At 46.2% G+C, this 21,944-nt stretch overlaps 2 protein-coding genes across 25 annotated transcripts in view; one reads left to right on the top strand and one right to left on the bottom strand.

Moving 5' to 3' along the window:
• Positions 1-21,944, top strand: part of CDH23 (cadherin related 23) — a 597,280-nt gene that overhangs the window by 454,027 nt on the left and 121,309 nt on the right. For all 6 annotated transcript variants that reach the window (XM_072628247.1, XM_072628248.1, XM_072628249.1 and 3 more), the window contains exons 28-29: positions 16,143-16,203; positions 20,064-20,212. In XM_072628247.1, the coding sequence (XP_072484348.1) occupies positions 16,143-16,203; positions 20,064-20,212 (210 nt within the window). The remainder of the gene's footprint in view (positions 1-16,142; positions 16,204-20,063; positions 20,213-21,944) is intronic.
• C1H10orf105 (chromosome 1 C10orf105 homolog) lies at positions 1,412-21,342 on the bottom strand. Of its 19 annotated transcripts, XM_072628272.1 has the most exons (10): positions 19,941-20,066; positions 17,388-17,486; positions 16,461-16,527; positions 11,917-12,008; positions 10,344-10,958; positions 8,721-9,017; positions 7,190-7,528; positions 6,537-6,637; positions 6,083-6,339; positions 1,412-5,695 (listed from the first exon to the last, which is right to left on the bottom strand). In XM_072628272.1, exons 6-8 carry the CDS (start codon positions 8,725-8,727, stop codon positions 6,633-6,635), a joined length of 351 nt encoding a protein of 116 aa, XP_072484373.1. In that variant the 5' UTR covers positions 8,728-9,017; positions 10,344-10,958; positions 11,917-12,008; positions 16,461-16,527; positions 17,388-17,486; positions 19,941-20,066; the 3' UTR covers positions 1,412-5,695; positions 6,083-6,339; positions 6,537-6,632. The 19 variants fall into 19 exon arrangements, with proteins under 19 accessions (XP_072484373.1, XP_072484356.1, XP_072484365.1 ...); XM_072628255.1 differs by lacking the exon at positions 19,941-20,066 and adding an exon at positions 21,183-21,342 and having other exon boundaries at positions 1,412-6,339; positions 6,537-6,842; positions 10,344-14,088; positions 16,461-16,607; XM_072628264.1 differs by lacking the exons at positions 16,461-16,527; positions 17,388-17,486; positions 19,941-20,066 and having other exon boundaries at positions 6,537-6,842; positions 8,721-8,868; positions 8,971-9,017; positions 11,917-13,115.

The raw sequence follows: 21,944 nt of genomic DNA, 5'->3' as shown, positions 1-21,944 counted from the left end.
TGCCCGCTTCCTCTCTTCTTGGCTCCTCTGTACAGGGAGGGCTCTTCAGACCCAGGCTGGGAGGGCCAGCTTCCCAGTTGAGGGAGGAAAGGAGGGTGGTGTAGGGGTGGGCGGTAGGAATGTCAGATTTTCCCGGAAGGGAGGAGACAAGAGGGAGGCGCAAGCCAGGACTCAGTCATGGCCCAGAACAGAGATGCTTTCATGAGGCTTTGGCTATAGCTTTCCTCAAGGGAAGTAAACAGGCTAAGGAAGAAAGGGCCCCTTTGCCAAACTGGTAGGAATGAGAGCCATGAGGATCTGAGAGGAGGGAAAGGGAATTGGTGATTTTTTTTTTTTTTAATGAAGGGGATGCATGTGAATCCCATTCACCATACACACACACACACACACACACACACACACACACACACACATATCTAGGGATACATCAGCTGCTGGGGCAGGGGGGAGGAGCAGAGAGATGAGTTGGGAATGAATGACTGTTTTCAACCATAGCCCAGGGGTTTCCGACTGTGAAGCCAAGCCAACAAGTGAGGCCAAGACTAGCTGTTTCTCAGCCTATCCTGGGAGGGCTGCTCAGCCCACTCAGCCTAAGATGAGGATTCTGGGGGAAGGGGCTGTTCCTGTGCCCAGGACCAGGGAGAGGAACAAAGGAGGTTGGCTCCTCTAGGATCGTGAAATTCACAAGTGTACAAGTTTGTGGGAAAGATGAAAGAAGGAACAGGGAAACATGGGGAATTTCCAGCCCTTTCTTTCCATCTGAAGATGATGGGGAGGTCAGAAACACAGGCAAGGAGATGTTTTCCATTACTCAGAATTACCAGCTATAGGGGCTTACATTAAACCATGTTAACACTGATTCCCCTGGAAACATAGAAGTGCCCCCTCCACACCCTAACGCAAAAAAGGAGAATTTCCCCAGGCTCCTTCTCCCTTGAAAGAGCCCTGGTTCTGGAATCAGAAGATCCAAATTCAAATCCCAGTTCCACACCAGAAGGACCATGGGCAAATTCCTGCTTGTCTCTGGGCTTTACTTTCTTCCTCCTAAGAGGAGGAAGAGACTTTTCCTAAATCTATGAATGCACTATCCTTAGGTGGATTTACTCCTGGTGCTTTTCGCTTAGCCTTACTCTTTCCCAGAGCCTGGCCCTGAGGGCCCACTGGAGCTTGGTTCTCCCTATTAACCCATGTTTTGCAATTCTTCTTTTCCAGCCCCCTGGTCAGAATGGGCATGTGTGGTTAGAAGCGGTCACTCCAGAGAGGAGAACATGATTTTTCAACATTGACTATGAATCGGTGTCTGCTTCTGTTGTATAAGGCAAGGGTGGGCATTAACAAGGACATGGCTAGCCTATTTGTTCAAGAAAAAGAGAACAGGTCCTTCCATCAAACAGAGATCCATGTGCCCATATTTCAACCTAAAGTAATAAGACTTTATTCACGTGGTGCTGTTTGAAAGGGGAGGGGGGGAATCCCCTTCAAATTTATAACTAGTAGATACCAACAATATGAGTTCTTATGTCACAAGAGGGAAACTGAAAGACAGGCCAGGATGAGTTCTTGAGACCAAGGACATAGAGGGAAGGAGGAGGATGTCATAGAGGAAGTTGGTCTTCTCTGGTGGATCGTCCCAAAGAGGGTCAGTGAATCAGTCCCACAGAGCTCAGTTCTACTGGATGCCTTGAATCCAACTCCAAACCTCACCCTGGCTTGATGGAGGTGGTTGTCCTCATCTCTTTCCTTCCCATCTCACACAGTCACCCATTCCCTCTTGCTTCTGGGAGGGCCAGGAGGAGTAGCTGGAGGCAAACTATCCCCCTCCAAGTGTAGATTAGAACATCTTAAGCATCACACCTTCCTGGGTACTGACACACAGAAATTGGTAGTACCAGGATGGGAATGTGGCTAGATCCTTCACCCACAGGGGCACAATTCAGATAAAGGAGGAGCTAGAGACAGGTGCTGGTTGCCCCACATCCCTTTGCAAGCTGTAAGCCTTGTCTCCTGGCCTACAGAGCTATGGCAGAGGATTGCACCCTCTTTATTCGTCATCACACAGTATGTACAGGTACCACTTAGGGGAAGGAGTGAGGGGAGGGAGCAAGCCCTGCATTTGCAAAATAGGATGACCACAAAGAGCTGGCACTTTGTCCTCAATTCTTGGTAGTTATGGACTTGAATATTGTATCAGATAGGTGAGTTCGCTGGGGCAGGGGATAAGGATGATCCAGGCTTCCTGGAATTCCTGCATGACCCAGTGCCTATGGACACATGTGATGGATGAGAGGATCTAAGGAACTTGCCTTGGTGTGCTCAGCAGCACTACTCCTAGATAATGGGATTAGTTCACTAATTGTCCATGAGGAGGAGATCACTGAAAACCTGCCTTCCCTCCCTGTAGTTTCTGTATACTCCTGTATTTTTTTTTATTTTTTGTCCTGGACCTGTGATTTTATAGTAGGGCTGAATTATTTGAGGTTGATTTTATAATAGGTGATTAATAAGTGCATGCTGAATGAGACAGAAAAATTATCATCTGAGTAGGGAACTCCTGGTATGGAAACTCCATCCATTGAGTTATCTAGGACACTGAAAAGTTAAATGACTTACCTGTGGTTACATAGAGTCACCACTAGAACCCAAGACTTCTAGACTCTGAGGCTGACCCTCTATCAACTATATCATACTGCTTCTCATATGGCCTTGGTCACTAAGAGGAAAAACTGGTGTGTAATACAGTCCTCAGACACTTGTCCCATCCAGTTAGTAAACACAAGTAATCATGCATTGTACATGCCTTTTTTTTTGACCACAGGAGAAGGGGCTGGCTGAGGAAGGGGTTCTAAAGAGAAGCCAGAGGTCTGCAGAGCACCTTGGGTTTTGCCTATTATCACTTCGGGCCGGTAACATACTTTCCCTCTCTCCCAAACCCATTACACTCCTGCAGGCTGTAAATAAAGGGTCAGGTCAAAGCAATATTGGGGGAGCCTCTTTTCCCTTAGGAAATGAGAGTGGCTAGTGACATTTCCTAATCAGAGCTCAGGTGTCATTTGCAGCTGCAAACAACACCTCATCCTCAGCCGTCACTTTCTGACACTGTGCCAGAGACAGGCTCTGAAAGGGGCCTCTTAACACATCTGAAGATGCCCCTACCTGATTGATTCTGACGCCTTCTTATTGAAGGAGTGCCTCCAGACACATCTGCTGAGATCATGATTAGATATAAATACATGACAGCCTCCAGCTTCCTCCCTCCTCTGACGGGCACCCAGGCAAGGCACAGAAAGGGAACAAGCAGAGAACACAAGGCCCAAGTTCTCTGGAGCCCAGCCATCCTGCAGACAGCTGGGGAGTGGACCAACACCCTGGGTGGACGGAAGACTCCCCCAAATATCAATCAAGGCTGGTACCTCCTAGTGGGCTATCCAGCTATAGAGGAAACTCACCCAACCCTGGTAGGGATCAGCCAAGACAATGAAATTTAGGTGCCCTTATAGATGGTGCTCAGAGCAGTGTGGTGTAATGGATAGAGAGCCAGCCTTAGAATCAGGTATACATCTGTAATCCTGGGCAAGTCATGTCCCTTCTGTGTCTCCTAGGCAACTCTCTTAAAACAATAAGTGGCAAGAGCCTGTGCTTTTCTGCATTGGTAGAGGGAGTTTACCCACTGGAAGTTCCTTTTACCAGTGAAATCAGAGCTTCAGTTTCTTTTTCTAATGGCTGATGTAGGAGCTGGGGTGAATGTACCCTAGGATTCTGCAAAGCAGCAAGAGATAGGAACATCTCAATATCCATTCCATCCCCCAAAGTCTATGGTCCCAAGTTCAGGGAACATTTTGTGTTAAAAGATCCTTCCTTTCCCCAAATGAAAGCCTTCATCCAACCCCCCATCTCCAAAGCCACATCCAGTCCAGAGAAATCATTTTAGAAGGCTGTCAATAAACAGGAATATGCCTGAAGGAGGGTGCCAGGATGGTGAGGAATCAGAACCTTTTTCATACAAGGGCCAGTTGAAGGAACTGAGAAATGTCGAGCCTAGAGAGGAAGAAACCAGAGGAGAGAGGTCTCGTTTTCAGATATTGGAAGAGGAAGCAGATTTGTTCTGTCTGAATGTGGAGAGCAGAATTAGGAGCCGTGAGTGGGAGGAACAGAGAGGCAGGTCTCAGCTCAGTAGAAAGGAGGATGTTTGGCCCATCCTGGCTGCTGATCCAGTCACAGAGCTGACCAACAGTGAAACTGTCTGACTCATTAAGAACCAAGTTCCCCATCACTGGGAGGAATCAAACTGGAGGCCAAATGACAGAAGAGACTCCTCCGTTGGATGGGAGATGGGCTAAGTTACCTCTGATTCTTAAAGCTCTATTAGATCCCAGAACCTGGGGAAGTGTTAGGTTATATCTGGGGAAGCATGACCTTTGAACCCTCTCTGTCAGCCTTATGGACTCACCTTTCAGGATCTCTGTCAACCTCAGGGACCCTGGAGCAAGACTATTCTATTGGAAGAAACAATATGTCTGTACATGGGGTGGTGAACGGAGAGTTGACCTCCTTACCAAAAAGTCCTGGATTCAGATTCTGCTTCTCCAGCACACTGTTGTGGCTAGTCAGTCATTTTCAGTGGTATCCAAATTTTTGTGACTCCTTTGGGGATTTTCTTGGTGAAGATACTGGAGTGGTTTTGCCGTTTCCTTCTCCAGCTCATTTTACTGATGAGGAAACTGAGGCAAATGTGGTTAAGTGACTTACCCAGGGTCACACAACAAGTAAGTGGCTGAGGCTGAATTTGAACACAGGTCTTCCTGACTCCTGGCCCAGCTCTCTATCCATGGGGCCACCTAACTGCCCCATAATGGCCAACTGACCCTGAGGAAGAACAACTTAACCTCTCAGTGCTCTAGACAACAAAGGTTATAATCTTCAGCAGAGGTGATGACCTGCTTTGGTGAAAGGAGTCTCCAATTCTGGCAGTTCTCTATCCCAATGAACTCATTGGTGCAGTCTCTAGCCCATGTTAGTAAGCCCAAGATGTACACAAAGTAAATACAGGGTGACAGTGCGGTGAGAGTGAGGGCACTAGCAGTGTGGGCGATCAGGAGTTTAGTGTGGGAGATGGCAGGAGCCAAGCTTTGAAGAATAGGAGGGAGAACCTGTGCAAGGGCCTGGAGGTGGGAAATACAGTATGGGTGACACCAGGCACACCAGTTTGGTTGGAACAAAGAGGGCACAAAGGGAACTCATGGGCAAAAAATAGCCTGGAAATGGAGGCTGTGATCTGATTGTGTGGGGCTTTCAATGACAAACAGTGGAGTTGTTATTTGATCCTGCAGACAATAGGGAAAGGGAACAGGCGTTTATTAAGAGCCTACTGTATAACAGGTGGGTGCTGTGCTCAGCGCTTTCCAAATATTACCTCATTTGATCTCTGAATGGGGAGCCACTGGAGCTTTTTGGAGAGGGAGAATGGCCTGCTCAGCCTGTACTTGGGGAAAATCAGTCTGTCAGATGTGGAAAGGATGAGCAGAGAAGGAAGAAAGGTCTCAGATCTCTTTTTCCTTTCAAGAAGAGAAAGGCATTTGAGTGTTGTAGACAGCGGTGAAAGGAAAAGACAGAGCATTCCTTTTATTCTCTCTGACTTAGAAACTTGGAGCATGTTCTTCCAGCCCAGAGACCGGAGTCTAGCCATCCCCTGGCATTCCTGCAGGAAGCAAAGGTGCGGCAGCAGCAGAGGGTCTCCCCAGGCCATCGGGGGACCCCTCCACCACCCCTTATCCATCTACCCTGAAGTCACCAGGAATAAGAATGTGACAACAGGAACATTCCAGAAGTTCCAGAGGATTCACTCTGCCTTTCATCTAAGCATCCCTACGTGAAGGAGGCTCCAACCAGAGGCATCCCCTCCCAGACCCACCAGCCCCTCCACCAGAACCCAACCCTTTAGAACTTCCCCCTTCAATCAAGCCTTGCCCTCCAGCTGCAGCCTGCCAGCTCCCCTCTCCTTCCCCCCAGTTACATAGAGGGATTCCTACTGATTAGTGCTCCAGCTGCACAAGAAGATAGAGCCTGGCATTACCAGCATAATTACCTCCCCTCTGGGAAGCTTGTCCTCTTCTCTTCCCCATGTTGTTAGTTACATCCATGGCCTTGCCTGTTGCTGGGCCAGGAAGGGGATGACAGAAGAGAGGGGGCCAGTTAGAAACTTGTACTCTTCCTTTACACAGGAAGTCCTGGCTCCTATGTATATAGCATGGTCCTCTGCAGTCTGTGCTCGTTGGTCAGGAAAATTCTCTGTTCCAAGAGCCAAAGGGCACCACTATCTTTAGCCTGGTAGTTCCATCTTTCCTGCGGTGGTGGAAGGGAGCAGATGGGGATAACAGGGGCATGAGGAGGGTATCCTGGGTTCGCTGAGCCTAGGGCAGGGAGAAGGCCTCCTTTACCCTCCTAGGAAATAGTTCATTTGTGCCAACCCCCACCCATCTTTATCCCCTGCCTAGACTAGTCAAGAATTAAATTGGAGTCCTTTGTGGAAAAGATCTCACCTTGGGAATCCTTAGCTTTGGGACACAGTTTTGACCTTGGTTGGAAAGAAACCTCCGAGTCGAAAAATGACTTTGGACTTGCTCAGAACTTTCTCCTCAAGCTAAGAAGGAGGCAGATTGGAAGAATGTTATGTCGTCAACACCCAAAAGATGGTTTTTCAAAGGGAAGTTTGGAAGCCTGGAGTGAGCTTTTCAGAAAACGTTGCTTCTTCACCAAAGGGATCTTCAAGGAAATTCTGGCTTTGGTCGCTGGGTACATCCTGCTAACCTGGTTACAATTCTCCAGTTTGTTCCTCGATAGACCTTCTAGTGGGAAGCAAATGACCACATCCAAAATCTATATCTTGGGTGGGACAATAGAGTCTAAGGACCTTCCACTTTTCTTGTATTTTTTCTAAGGGTAGAAGGATTGAGTTGGGGCTAGAGGAAGGTCACAGTGGAGGCAGGATGCCCAGTAGACCAGCTTTTGGGGAGGTTGTCCCACCCACACTTGACCCCCATCACTCTAGGGGAACCTAGATCTGGGAAAGGGACAAGCTGACCTCCAGCCCTTCACTCTACCCCTCACATCTTGGTTGATTCCATCAGGTTCCAATCCCGATCAGGTAGGGGCTGGTGGATGGTCAGCCCAGGGTGCTGAGAGCCAGGCCTACCTCGGCGGAAGCTGTGAATAGACTGGCGCAGGGAGCCAAGACGCTTCCAGAAACGGAGCTGAGGCTCGCTGGGTGTCTCCGGGTGGTAGGGCATGCATTCATGAGGGCTGTGGCGAGAGGGGTCCATGGCTGCTGGCTTGCACAAGGTGACAAACAGCAGGAAAGTGGCCAGCAAGAGGAAGATGCAGGCCAGAGCAATGATGATCGACAGGGGCTGCGGAATCTCCCCTGGGGGCAAAGGGCTGGGTGAAGTAAGGTCAGTAGAGGTCATGTTGATCAAGAAAACTGGGTTGAGGGTTGGGGAGTTCTGGTGGTCCGGCTCCTCAGTGCTCATCTCTCCTGTAATCCATATACAAGGGAAGGGCTCAGAAACCAAACTTGACCCAACAGTCCTACAGGGTGGGACTCTAAGCAACATTCCTCTTCAATTTACATATGAGTAAATTAGATTGTGGAGGTTAAGTGTCTCATCATAGGTCACACAGCCATAAAATTTCAAGCCCAACATTATTCAATCTCATGCCATCTCTCTCTAAAGCTGGACATGGGGTGTAGAGGACATCTGGTCCTTGCCCAGCTAGCGACATTGTGTGATCTGAAGCATCATTATACCTCTCAAAATTTCAGCTTTCTCCTCTACAAAATGTGAAGTATCTCTCCTCCCTCCCTCCCTCTCCTCCTTTTCTTCCTTTCTCTCTCCCTTCCCTCCCTTCTGTTTTTCTTTCCTCCTTTCCTCCCTTCCTTTCTTCCTTTCATAAAAAGGATTGGGGGGTACATTTGAGGGTTTTATTTCTTCATTTTGGCCTATACTTTCATTGGTATGAGGAACTCCTGATGAGGAAACTCCTTCCAATGCAAATACTGACTGCTGACTGCCAATTTATCATCTTATACCAGGGCAGTCAGAAGTCAGGTGACTTGTCTAGGGTCATGTAAGCAGTATTGGCAGAGATGAGTCTTCCTGACACAAAGGTTGGCTCTCTACTCACAATGCCTCTCTTCAGAGCAAAGATGTTATTTATAAAGACAAAACAAAATCATGGATGTGAAAATAGATAACAGGTCAGGAGGGTAGCTGCTGGCCATCCCCAGAAGGGACAGTAAGAATGAATGCTGTAATCTGTAATGATGAATGAGAAGCAACAGGCACATCTCCACTGTACTTGTCCATGAAGTACATGTAGGGGCATCCCAAAATTAATTTCTTTTTGACTTTGGATGATATCATTTTAAGGACAAGAGATTCACCTCATCAGTGGTATTTATGGTGAGAAAATATTAAATCAGCAAACAGTAAACAGTCCTCATTTTTGTCTGATTCTAGAGGGGATAGCCCAGGGTAGTGCCAGACTTGGATCAGTCTGGGCTAGGGGGTTTTTTGGTTTTTATTTTTTGTAATCACTGTGGTCTATAGAGTGTATAAATATATAAACCACAGAGAAGTGATGGGTTGGCATCCTAATGCATCCTAATAATTACAGTAGCAGCCCAGCTCCCCCTGCCATAGCCCCCATCCATCCTCAGCACTCACCACTCATGTCAGAAGCAAACTCTGGGTCCCTGCTTCTCCTTTCCCAGTTCTGCCTATGGCTTGTCCGAAGGAAGGCTGGCAGCAAGCTTCCTGACCCTCTTCCTCCTGATCATTTCCAGGCAGTGGCCCAGCTCTCCCAACTCAGGCCCTGTGGAAATTCTGATGTCTGTCTAGCAATTCAGGGGCCTCCACTAGGCAGCAAGCCTAGAGAATGAACTGGTCTCAATTCAAATCCTGACTTTTTGCTCACTTCTAGGAGGGAAAGTCTCCAGGTGCTCCTGTTGTTTGCCCTGCAGCCTGAGATATAGAGAGGATAGAGAAAAAGGGGATAGGTGGGAGTCTTTCCCCCCATAGTGTCTGCAAGCTTGTCTAATTTGGACTGACATAAGAAATCCTGTCTGAATTAGGGAGAAGTCTAAAATGTTTGGGGTAATATTATTCTATTACCTTTAAAACAATACATGGTGATGCTACTCTGAATAAGATTCTTGGTGGAGACCCCAGTCTACTTTAATTAATAACTCCTAATGATTCCAATCAATAAAGGCAGTGTACAGTAAAAGGTAAATTGAGGTCACTGGACCTGGGTTCGAATCCTGTGTCTACTCTTTCTTATCTGTGTGACCCTAAACAAGTCACTCCTTGCCTAGAAAATGAAGAGATTGGAATAGATGACTTCTAAGGTTCCTTCCGGATATCTGTGATCCACACACCCATACTGGGTTAATAGTGTCAGGATTTAGTGAAGTAAGAATTACTTGGAATTAGTGAAAGACTTGAATAATTACTCACATTTACATATCTAAATGTTTATAAAGTGTTTTCCTCACAATGGCCCTGTGACTTCAACAGTTACAAGGATTATTGCCCCCTTTTTACAGATGAGGAAACTGAGGTTCAGAGAAGCCAAATGATTTGCTTAGCTCACACAGTAAAAGACAGGGAACTGAGGATTCAGATCCCTGACTCCAAGTCCAGTGCCCCATCCGCTACACCATATTGCTGAAAAATCCTAAACCACTTTCTCCATGAGACTCTAAGTTGTCTAGGCTGTAGACTCCCTCCATTTATTCCCTTCTAATGTCCCTCAGGTGACAGTGGTCACAGATGTCCACTACCAGTGTCCTACAGACAGGACACTGGGAAAGAGGGAAGCTGCCATCAATTGGTGAATGGGGGGCAATCTCCAGGGACAGCCCATCTGGGGGCCGAGGGAGTCACTTGGCAGGTATCACCATCAGAGGCTACATCCCTCCTCTGGCCATCCCGGTGAAGACCCGTTGCACAGATTAATTGTCTAGACTAACTTACTTCCTTGGTACCTTCCCCAAGTGAATCTGCTGGAAACTCCCAATTCTCAGGCCTTTAACTCTTTAACCAAATACATTCTGAGGAGATGAAGCAAGGACCGGAAGTTTGTGCTAGGAAAAGGGTCACCTGACTTGGGATGCCCCAGATCTGGGGGTACAACCCTGCTTCTCTGAATTTCACAGTAAGCTTCTGCTTCCCCTCTGCCTCATCACCTGCACCCCACCAGAGAAGCCCAGGAATCAATCTGTTCTGGTTGTCCCCTAAACCTCTTGTAGTGCTTTCTGGGGAGAAAGGGGGGTACAGGGAACTGACCTCTTCTCAGTGCACTCAGTCAAAAGACTTCTTGGGATGATGCAGCCCCGTTCTGGTCCCTCTAAAAGCACAGCGGCTCCTCAGTGGTCCCTGGAGATGGGTGGCCAGTCTGTCCTCCCTGGTGACCTCTTCTTGGGTCTCTGGAGTTTTAGCTGCTTCCGTCCTACTCTGACTTGAATCCTGCTCTTGACAATTTGCTTTTGTCCCCCTAAGGACAATCCTAAGGAGGGGGACAAAGTGGGCCTCCCCCCATCCTCACCCTCCTCTTCTCTCCCAGGGCTGTTGGTCCTGACTTTGGGGGAAGGGAAGGAGAAGAGGGGATGGGCAAGGGGTAGGGATGGCAACTGAGATGTGGGAAGAAATTCCTCAGCCCAGCCTAGGAGCAGTCAGGGCCCCCAACCTACAGGACTGGCATGATTTCCCTCTTTCCCTTGGGGGGAGCAGTAGCAGTGTCAGAGTTAGGGCTGAGAGTGGAACTGTGGAGGGGACAAGGCCAGAGTGGATGAGAATCAGCTCTTTTCTCGGATCTTCAATCCCTCCCAATGATCTCACCTTCCCCTGGTGAAAGTTGGAATGGTACAGTCTGACTATTCAGGCCTGCCAGCCTCCAGGTTACTGAGGGAGTGGGAACCATGGGAAGGCAGAGGGAGGGAGAGACGGAGAGAGGGGGAGACTGGAAGTGGGCCCCTTTCCTCCAGAGTTGCGGACTGCTTCTTTGGCCTCTAACATCCCACAGCATGTCTCTTCTCTCTTCCCTACCCCCCAACTCTTCTTTGGGCATAAACCTGTCCCTCTATTTCTTTCCTTTCTCCCCCTCCCAACCTCCCAGTGGAAAGAGTTATGCAGAATGGTCAGTCCAAGGCAACTGACAGGCAGAGGAAATGGTGTTTGAAGGAGATTGAAGTGGATGTCCTTACGATTTGGGTGGCCCATCCCTGAGACCCTCCAGGCAGCAGCCATCCTTCCCCTCCCCCATCCCTTCTCTCCCACTCACTCCTCCTAGCACACACACACACACACACACACACACACACACACACACACCCCATCCCTCCTCCCTGACTCCTCAGCCTCCTTTCCCACAGAAGCAAGAGTGTAACAGCTGCCCCTAGCAACAGCTGGCTGGCTCATGGATGAGGATGGCAGAGATTTATCAGTTTTAGCTGAGGATTGAGCCTACCCAACAAGGAAGGGAAAAAAATGATAACTGCTAACATCTATCTGGTGCTTTAAAGTTGGCAAACATTTCACATAAATTATTTGATCCTCACAACAACCTTGTGAAGGAGGCACCATTATTATCCATACTTTACAGATGAGGAAACTGAGACTGAGAGAGTTTCATTGTCTTGTTCATGCTCACTTAGCTGAAGGATTTGAACTCAGATCTTCTTGATTTCAAGTCCGACCCTCTTTCCATCGTGCCTCAGGGCTGTCTCATTTTAGTCAAACACTAAATAGAAACTCTAGAACCCCAGGAAGCCTTTCCTCCACCTGCTGTAGTACTTAGAGCTCTGGTTCTCACTCCCTCCACCCCCTCTTCCTTCCCATCCCACAGTCCCACAGGCCGTACCTTGGATGGTGCTTCAGTTCGAATGGGGAGGTTCCTCGAGATGGGATTCCCAGGGGGATGAGCAGCCTCCAGTGTGGGCTGAGGGGAAGGCTCTGGATGGAAAGAAGAGGTGTCTGTAACTCAGGCCTCGCCTTCCTCCCAGCATGACCATAGTTCTCACCTTCTTCACTGTTCATTCATCTCCCACATCCCCCTCAGGTCATGTGTTATAACGGATTTGGAGGATCTGAGACGGAGTTCAGCTGCTTACTGCCTCTGTGATTTGGGGAATTCAATTCAGTAAATATTAAGTGCTTACTATGTGCTAGGTCCCCCAGAGTTACAAAGCAAAAAACAAAACAAAAACACTTAAGTTCTAAATACTTAAAAAACACAACTACAAGAGCTTAAATGTGTACACCAACATATCTAATGTAAAAGGGAGAAGGAAAGGGGGAGAGACAGCGTCAATAACGAGGAATCAGGACAGGGCTTGTGTGAAGGGAGGCATATGCACTTTAGCTTAGGATTTTAAGAGGTGGTTACTGTACTTCTGTGGACCTCAGTTTCCCCATTTATAAAATAAGGTGGCCTCATTAACCGACTAGGTCCCTTCAGTCTTCAAATGTGTGATCATTTGACTAAGGGTGCAGTGATTGGCACCCCCAAGTTGGCTCTGTTGGGTGAGGCAGAAGGGACAGGTGGAATGAAGTTGCCCTTAAGGACGAGGAGGTCTTCACTTTTCCCTGGGTCAAGTTTTAGGTGGAAGAAATAGCCGATGTTTGGGAAACTCTGTGTAGTTATCAAGCACTGTGGGAATTTTCTCAGCCTATTGTCTTCAACCTCAACAGGCTGCATTGCCAGAAAGGTAAGCAAGGATTTGTACCCATTTTCAAGCCGGGAATAAGGAAGGCAATGCCTGGTAGTAAAAGGGAGATCTCCAGTCAAGGGAGCCCTGCAGTGTGTGGCAGAGGCACCAGGTGGAACCACTAGACTACATTTCCTCCCAGGACAGAGGAATTGTCCCAATCTTTCTGTTGATTTGCTCAAGGCCTTCAGCTGATGGAACTTCCCACTTCCTCCTTCTCATCCCCCAACCCTTCCTGTTGAGTATTCAAGACTTCCTGGGGAGGCTGAGAGGGAAGGGGAAGGGAGGGGAGTATGGGGCACCTCAGCTTTTGTAGAAACTAGGAGGGCCCTTTGTGGGGGGATAGTGAACAAAGGAAACCTATGTCCCCCAAGAGCCTATCTGAAAAGAGCAGAGTGGTCCCCACTCCTGTCCCAAACTCTTCTTCCTCCAGCATTCCCTGGGGCTCAGACCATGGACCTTGCTGTCAGATTCCTCCCAGGAGGGGTGATTTCTTTTGGTTCCAGCACTCTGTCCACCAATGACAATCAATAGCTTTCTATGCCTCATTTGATTTTGTGAATTATTGTGATGGAGAAAACAAAATCATTATTCCCCTTTAACCAGCCTTCGAAGTGATGAACCTCAGAATTTAGCTGGACCAGTTCTTAAAATACAGACATGGTCTTCCATTAAACTCATACTTCTAGATTTAAACCCTAAACAGATCTTCTGGCCAATTGTCTCAATGGACAGACAAGAAAACAGAGGCTCAGAGGAGAGGACAGACCTGAGTTTCTAACCCAGTTCTTCTGAATCCAAGTTCAGCCCAGTTCTTTTACACTGACTCCTACTTTAACAGGGGGTTCTAAGGTCAATTGTGTCTTCATAATTGCCATTCAAGAAGCCTGATTACTGAGAGTAAGCAAGAAGTGATTACCCTCCCAGAAAACAGATATATGCTTTGGAGATGAAAGAGGACTTGAAACCAGCCCCTGCCCCACCCCCTCCCTGAAGTATCCTATTATAAGTTAGATAGAGTTCATCAAATAGATCTAAGTACTTAATCTTACACAGCAGGAAACTGAGGCCCTGGAGAAGGAAAGTGACTTGTTGACAGTAACAGAGCCAGCTTTGAGACCAGGAAGATCTGGGTTTGAGACCCTCTTGTGACACATCTTGGCTGTGTGACCCAAGTCAAATCATTTAAAGTCTCTAGGACACTCTCTAAGACTAAAAATTGCAGTGGAGGTACTAACCTACTTTGGGAGGGAGGATTTACTTACCTGAGAGTTCTCTTTACCAATGAAATCACAGGTCCACTCACTATCTCTGTGAGACAAGCACTGGATATACAAAGATAAGAAGTAAAGAGACCCTGCCCTCAGGGAATGCATATTCTAATGGTAGAAAAAAATCGAATCCATTGACGTTTGAAAGGGAGGGTACTTCTAACCACCTCATATTTAATTTCTGTGGATATATCCTCTAGGTGTTGAGTTTTATTGGTGAAGATACTGAAGTGATTTGCATTTCCTTCTCTAATAAACAGGGTTAAGTGATTTGCCCAGGTCACACGACTAGTATCTAAGGTTTGATTTGAACTCGGGTCCTTCTGACTGCTGGACTCTATTTAGTCTCTATATTTCTTCTCTATTGTTACTGTTCATTCTTCATCCTCTTTTGGTTGGCAGCTAGTGGTGGTGATGGCAAGGAAGGTGATCCCCTTCTCCACAAGGATTGCTGCACTCAATCATAGCCCCTGGCTGGAGCCAGGTTAGAAGCAGGGCTGATGGTCTAAGGGTCACAGTAAGTCCCAGGAGCTTTGGGCTCATAGTCCTGGGCTGTCTCCTAGCAGTAAGGAGTGGTTTGACTCCCTGTCAAAGGTTTGACTGCCTTCAGTGTTTCCATCAGATTGCCTTTTCCTGCTTTGTCACTCTGCCTAAAGGGTCCCCTTCTCTACTGCAAGGCAGTTGATGCTGTTGGCAGGGAATAGGATCAGCTCAAGGGGCCAAGAAAGAAGAGACACACCTGCTGTGTGTCCTGGGCTTCCCTCCCCATGTCTAGACCATGTTAGAACTTGGGTTCCACCAGTCCAAGCCCCAGCTCCCTTCTTTGCTCTATCTTACCATCATTCCAGTTTGACCACAGCTCTACCACTGGAGTACCATCCTATTTCCTAATCTCTTTCTTACAGTACAGTTTTTGTCAGCTGTCCTTCAGATCTCCAGCACTGTGCTTTCTCTTCCCTATACCTATACTTATCTCCTAGGGTTGTTGTGAGTCTCAAATGAGATAATACATAAAAAAAACAAACTTTAAAACAGAGGTTATTGCCCTAGAGAGGAATCCATTTTAGGAGGTCCATGAACTTGGATGAAGGAAAACATATATCTTTATTTTCACTAACCTTTGTCCTCCTTTGCAATCCTATGTATTTTATCTGACACATTTAGAAACTATTATTCTGAAAAGGAATCCACAGTTTTCATCAGATGGCCAAAGGGGATCTTGCTTTCAAGTGTTATATAAATATTATTAATCATAATAATAATCCTAGGTATGACTTTTGGTATTTCTCTGAGCCTCAGTTTCCTCTTCTGTAAAATGAGAGGGTTGGATTAGATGATGCCTTAATTCCTTCCAGTTCACTTCCATATATCGCTTTGTAAGAATGTTATATTACAACAATGCTGGGAGGGAGCATCTGTGATTTCATCTGCAGGGGGATTTCCCATTGTGGAAACTCCTTGTATCCAGTCTATAACTCAGTAGTAAGTCCTAGGGTGTTGTTGGAGGCACATAGTGATTAAATGAATAGCCTAGGGTTGCACAACTGCTAAGTACCATAGGTGAGCATCAAACCCCAGTTTCTTTTGACTCCAAGCCCAGCAATCCTCCCATTATGCCAAGGCTGCCACTATGAGATAAATAGGCAGGGATTAATGACACTGCTTTTATACCTCAGGAAAGTGATTCAGTCATTTAATTTTGTTAGGGTACTGAAAGGGACAAGGACCTTAAGATGACATCCTAAAACATTGGGAGAGACTCTTAATGCTCTTTTAAGGCACTCCTTCCTTCACCTTTCTTCTCCCATTCTGATTCTACCTGCTTCCCCACACATGCCCCACATTGATAGTAAGGATCAAGAAGCAGCTGATTTAGAGACAACTCAGAGCCCCGACTGTGCATGTGGAAGTTCTGGATATTAGTTGATCTACTATGGTGGTATGAGCTAAACTACATGCATTTATCCCCAAACTCCCTCTTTGGCCAAGTTCTAAATAGAGGAAGGGACCAATGGAGGTGGTGGGAGAGGGGAGAGGGAATGCCATAAGAATAATTTCTTCTACAATGTTCTAAATGTAAAGAATTAATATCATCTCTCCTCCTCCAGCTGATGGCCACAGATGCAGATGAGGGTGATAACGGGCGTGTATGGTACCGCATCCTCCATGGTAAGTGTTATAAAACCATATTCCTAAAGGTTTAGAGCATCAGTTGCCCTCCCACAAGGTCCCTACCTTCCCCTGACATCTGGTAGCACGGACAGACATACAAACAGATGGAAAGATAGATATAAAGACAAGGAGAGAGGGAGAGAGAAAGGGACAGAGGGAAGAATGGAAGAAAAGAGAGAGAGAAGAAGAGAGAGAGAGAGAATTACAACATTTGCAATTACAAATTGTGTCTACAGCACCCTTGCACACAATACCTGGCACATAGTAGGTACTTGGTAAATTCTTCATTGACTGTTTTCTTTTTAATCCTTCCTGGGTCCTCTGAAGAACAGAAATATTCAGTTTTGCTCCCCGGCTCCCTGATCCTGAGAGAGTTCAGTGCTTCAGGGGTCTCCTGAGAACTTTGAAGTATTAAAATCAACATCTAGGTTTTCCAAGTGCCAGGGTCCTGTAACCTCTGACTGCAAGGATACTATGACCTTTGCCATAGGCATACCCAGGAGAATAAACGTGTTATCAAGGACACAGCCATCTTTGACCTTATGCCCTAAAGTATCATCATGATTAAAGTCATTTTGATGTATTCCTTAAGACTGCCACCACTGCCACCCTCATAGTTTACAGTATAACCTACTACATGAGATCCAATTCTAACCCCAAAACATACATATAATGTTGGAGAACACAAGCCCAGCACCCTAGGGAAGGCCACCCAGTTAACTGATTACCAATGTTGTGCTGCTTTGCACACAGAGGTCTCCTGGCTCTCTTGCTTTCCTTCCACCTTCAAACCCACCTTGTAAGGACTAGTTTAGAAACACCAGCCCAGAAAACTGAGTTAATTCTACTGTTACAGATTAAATGCAGGAGACAAGTCTGGAACTTAGGGCAGGATTATTAGTGGCAGACCAATCCTTCCTTCCGCAGACTACTCACCCTAGCTTTCTGATCATGGTACTGTTAGCCTACCTACTCTACCTCTAACCCATCTTCCTCCCTACCCTTTCCTGGGAGGGTACATGTGATTGGATTTCTTTATAAAGAACTGAAGCATCTTAGCTCATATCATTAAGGGCATTGACCTCATTGTTCCATTTCTGGTTGCCAAAGTCTTGACACCTGCCTGTTGGCCAGCCACCTTTACCTGGACTCACTAATCCACACAGTTAAGTCATACCTACCAATGCATCCATGCCCAGCATTCTTCTCATAGTTTCTCCTTCTTGCTTTTCTCTTGAAGAATTTATTCATGCTCATGGCTCTTTCTGGCCTTCAAGGACCTGCCAGGAGGGATAGATTGCCAGCTCCCAAACATCTTTCTTTGATTTCCCTGCCTGATCAAAGGCTTGAATCTCACAGACCTTCAGATAATATCCCTGGGCTATCTTTTTCATGGCAAAGTAGACCCTGGTTGGCTACCATTCACAACTTCTCTTGACCCCAAGTTCTAGCTGCTAACTGTGGAGTTTGAGGAGAACTTAGAGCATAGGTTCCCAAAGTGGGTGATACCACCCCTTGGGGGCACTGTAGCAATCCAGAAGCAATGGGGTGGGGGGAGGCATTGAATAAAAATAAGAGGGCAGTGGAAGCATAAGGAAAGAAGAGAAGAGATTTTTTAAAAACTGCTCATACATGTTTCATCTATTGTGTAACAGAGTTAAAGTCACAGTGATTACGTTATTTTCCACAACAAACACACAAAATGAAACTTATAACTGATCAATGGTCAAGTCTGCCAACAGGTATTAACAAGCAAGTGTTGGCAGAAGAGCATGTCATGCATTATTGGGAAGTCCAGCATGCATTGGCAAAAATATATACATGTAATGACTTGTTTACAATACAGTACTATACAGTTACATGATGCAATATTGCATCATCTAAATTTCAATGCAGGGAAAAAACCCACAAATTTATAACTTATTAAATTTAAGATGCATCATTTTTTAAAAATATTTTATATTTTTTGAAATGACACAAATTTCAGAAAACCCATTAAAGGGGTAAAGAAAGTAGATTTCCAGGAGCTGCTGGGTAATTTTTTTAAATAGGGTGGTAAGCCAAATAAGTTTGGAAACCTCTGAGTTAAAGCCTTGCCAAGTCAAAGCAGGGGTTTTTCCCCTTCTCTGAGTCCTTGCAGCCCTACCACTATTTCTCAAGAGTCTCATGCTGAACATGACCCAGATGATCCTCGCACCCCTCCATCGTCCAGGGCAGTGGAATGTCTTCCTGAAATCCATCCCTCCTAGAGAGCTCTCCATTTAACTGTGACTACTAGCTGGAAGAAGCTCCTTCTCTAAAAAGGGCACACTTCACTTTCTTGCTCACTGGAGTTGATATAATTTCCCAGAATTAAGTATAATCTGTGCCCTGACCCAATCAAGTGCAAACATACCCTAAGGGAATCCTTTCCCTTCTTCTTTCCCTCCCCCAACCTACTACCAGGTCAGACTTTACAAACACATTACAAACACCAGCCCTGGTAAGCTTAGAATAGCAAGTGTTCCCTCTGTCTGGTCTCTCTTTGTCTCGTGTTAAGGTTCCTCTTACTTCCTACAGTTCTTTTCCTATAGTCCCCCGCACAGACTCAGCAGCACTGTTGGCCTGAATGATGATGGTTGCCATATTGGATAGTTATGCCATAGTTCAGTGAGGCCAGTAGCATCTCCTATAGATGGCGGCCATCTCTGACTAACTGGAGCCCCAGTTGCCCAGGCTTGGGATTCTCCAGCTGCCCCAGGGGCTCAATGCATTCAGGATGATCCCAAATCAGCCCTCTCATCCTGTCTTCCAGTCAGTCAGATGATCACGTCTGACAGAACTGCCAATTCTCTAAGCACAGGCTGTCCAATAACCCTTATACAGCATTTCCCTGCAAGCCTGTGAGGCTGAGCTGTTGGCTGTTCCTCAGACACGACCCTCCATCTCCCAACTCCATGTTTCTCACTGGCTGTTTCCCATTCCTGGAATACTCTCTCTCCTCATATCCACTTCCTGTCTTCCCCACTTCTCTAAGAAACCTTTTCTGATCTTCCTTAATGCCCATGCCCTTCTCTCTATTAATTACCTCCTATTTATCCTACAAGTATCTTTTTTGTACATTGGTGTTTACTTATTCTCTCCCCGGTTAGAATGAGAGCTCCTTGAGGACAGGAACCATTTTTACCTTTCTTTGTATCGCTAACCCTTAGCTCAGTTTACGCATGATAAACACTCCATAGATTGGTGCTGACTTGACTTGAACAGTGCAAGTATTGTTATCCCCATTTTACAGTTGGGAAGTGAGACTCAGAGTGGGCAGAAGATTTGCCCAAAGCCGCATAGCCCAGGGTATCAGAACCAGCTCTCCTAACTGGGGGTCCAGGGCTCTGTTCTCTGTGCCATACAACTCAGCTGCTCTCACATCCTCAGAACCTTTATGCCCAAACAGAATCAGAACAGCATGTGCCTGAGACATCCTAACTGCTAAGGGGTTCATTCATTGATTCCTTCATTCCCCTTTTGGTCTTCACCCCACCCCAGCCCCATGGTCTCAGCCCTTTCTCAAAAGTAACAGTCATTGGTGTTTTTGTTGATCAATTTGTTTGTTTTCAAAGAAACTGTGGCTATGAAATCAGGAAGGCCTGAGTTTGAATCCCGCCTTAAATATTTACTGTGTGACCCTGAGCAAGTCATTCAACTTTCCTGAGCCTGAGTGTCCTCATATGTAAAATGAGGCTAAGAAGAGCACCTACCTCACAACATGATCATGAAGATCAAATAAGAGGATGTAAAAAATAAAATAAAGGTCTTTGGACTCAAAGGTGTCATGCAAATACCAGCCACCATAATGTTTGCTTCTCTGTATATCTGTCCAGGTAACCAGGGAAACAACTTCCGGATCCACGTCAGCAGTGGGCTTCTGATGCGAGGTCCCCGGCCCTTGGATCGAGAACGAAACTCATCCCATGTGCTGGTGGTGGAAGCCTATAATTATGACCTAGGACCAATGAGGAGCTCCGTCAGGGTAAGACCACCCTCCTCATGATGAAGGGTCCACGGTGAGGGGTAGTGTGCTATAGTGGGGACAGCCTTGGACTTGGAGGTGGAAAGGTCTTGGTTGCTGTGGGACCCTGGACAAGTCCCTTAAGAGCCTCAATTTCTCTTCCAATAACATAGGATAATAATACCCTAGACTACCTTCCTTACAGGTCTGTAAAGCATTTTAAACACCTTAAAGTGCCATTTAAATACTATCCATCTGTTGTTATTCTTTTCTACTCACAAAAATGAAGTATAATACCGATTATAATTATTATGTAGAGACTGACTTTTCCATAAACTTTTTAAGGTTTTCATAATGCTGTATATAGACTAACACATTTTAATCCCCTGATGACCCTGCAAGCTAAGTTCCACAAGTATTATTATCCTCATTTTACAGATGAAGAAACTGAGGCAGAAAGAGGTTAAGTGACTTGCCCAGGGTCATACTGCTAATAAATCACAGAGGTGAGATTCGAACTTAGACCTTCCTAATTGCAGAATTCCTCATCCTCTATCCATGCTATATTGTCTCTCAGAAGGAGCAGGGAATTCTGCCTCAGTTTCCATATCTGTAAAATGGAGATAATAGTAGCAGGTTTGCTGTGAAGATCAAATGAGAAAATAATTATAAAGCGCTTAATACAGTGACTGGCGCATAGTAAACACTATGTAAATGGTAGCTCTTATTATTAGGACTCTTAGAATCTGGGGCTCTACTTACTGCCATGGACTCAGCCTTATCTTCAGCCTTGGATAAATATTTTTGTTCTGTATTTGCCTCAGTTTCCCCAACAGTACAAGGAATGCACTGAGTTATTCACAGGGGAGCAGAGGTGGGAGAATGATAAAAATAGGCATCGCGGTAAGCCAATAGATGTGGGAGATACCGTGAAACTTCACAGGCTATATATTCACACCTAAGGTCCTCCAGTCCCCTCCCCATTCCTTACCTGCTCCTTTGCCCATCAATCTGAAAGAGATATAAAATCAGCATCCTTTCCCAATGATCAGCCCCAAATCATTTTCCTGTGAAACTGAATGGGAGAGAGACTTCAGGCCAGTCTCCTAAGCATGAGACTCAACTGAAGGTCTGTACTGTCATGCAGCCCTCCACTGGCCTGACTCAGGCAGGGCACAGGCTTGGGTATTTATTTGAAGGAATGAGAGGAGGCCACACCCCCTTCCTTTGGGTCAAGTGTTGTTAGGTGGAGAATTACAGCCTAGGTCTTCATGTCTTTCCAAGGAAAGAGAGTAGGGGATGTGAGTCCTCTGTATGATTTAGGATACACTCATTAGGAATTACAAATTCTCTTTTGGTGCTTAATTCTGTGGAACGAGTAGCCTAGGGCAGTTGTACAACTCTTGGAGTTGAAAAGAAGGAAGGAAGGAAGGAAGGAAGGAAGGAAGGAAGGAAGGAAGGAAGGAAGGAAGGAAGGAAGGAAGGAAGAGAAAGTGGAGGATGAAAGAAAGAGAAAAAAGAAAAGGAAGAAGGGGAGGAAGAGGATGAAAGAAAGAAAAGGAAGAAAGAAGGATGAAAGAAAGAGGAGGATGAAAAAGAAAGAAGAGAAAAAAGAAAAGAAAACCAGCAACAAACAGGTCAATGCATTCTCATCTGAATGGGTGGTTTCCGTGGGGGAGGGAGATGGGTGAGATGATCTCTCAAGGTCTCCGACAAGGTTCCATGGCTCTCCAGCCAAACCCCCAAGGTTACA

The sequence above is a fragment of the Notamacropus eugenii genome, chromosome 1 (assembly GCF_028372415.1).
Source record: "Notamacropus eugenii isolate mMacEug1 chromosome 1, mMacEug1.pri_v2, whole genome shotgun sequence".
Lineage (NCBI taxonomy): Eukaryota > Metazoa > Chordata > Mammalia > Diprotodontia > Macropodidae > Notamacropus > Notamacropus eugenii.
This window is presented reverse-complemented; position numbering and strand designations above follow the sequence as displayed.

Coding starts and splice junctions, on each gene's coding strand:
- C1H10orf105 (XM_072628255.1), bottom strand. Junction 6,843..7,189: donor TATTCACAGCTTCCGCCGAG/GTAGGCCTGGCT, acceptor GCTTCCCACTAG/AAGGTCTATCGAGGAACAAA.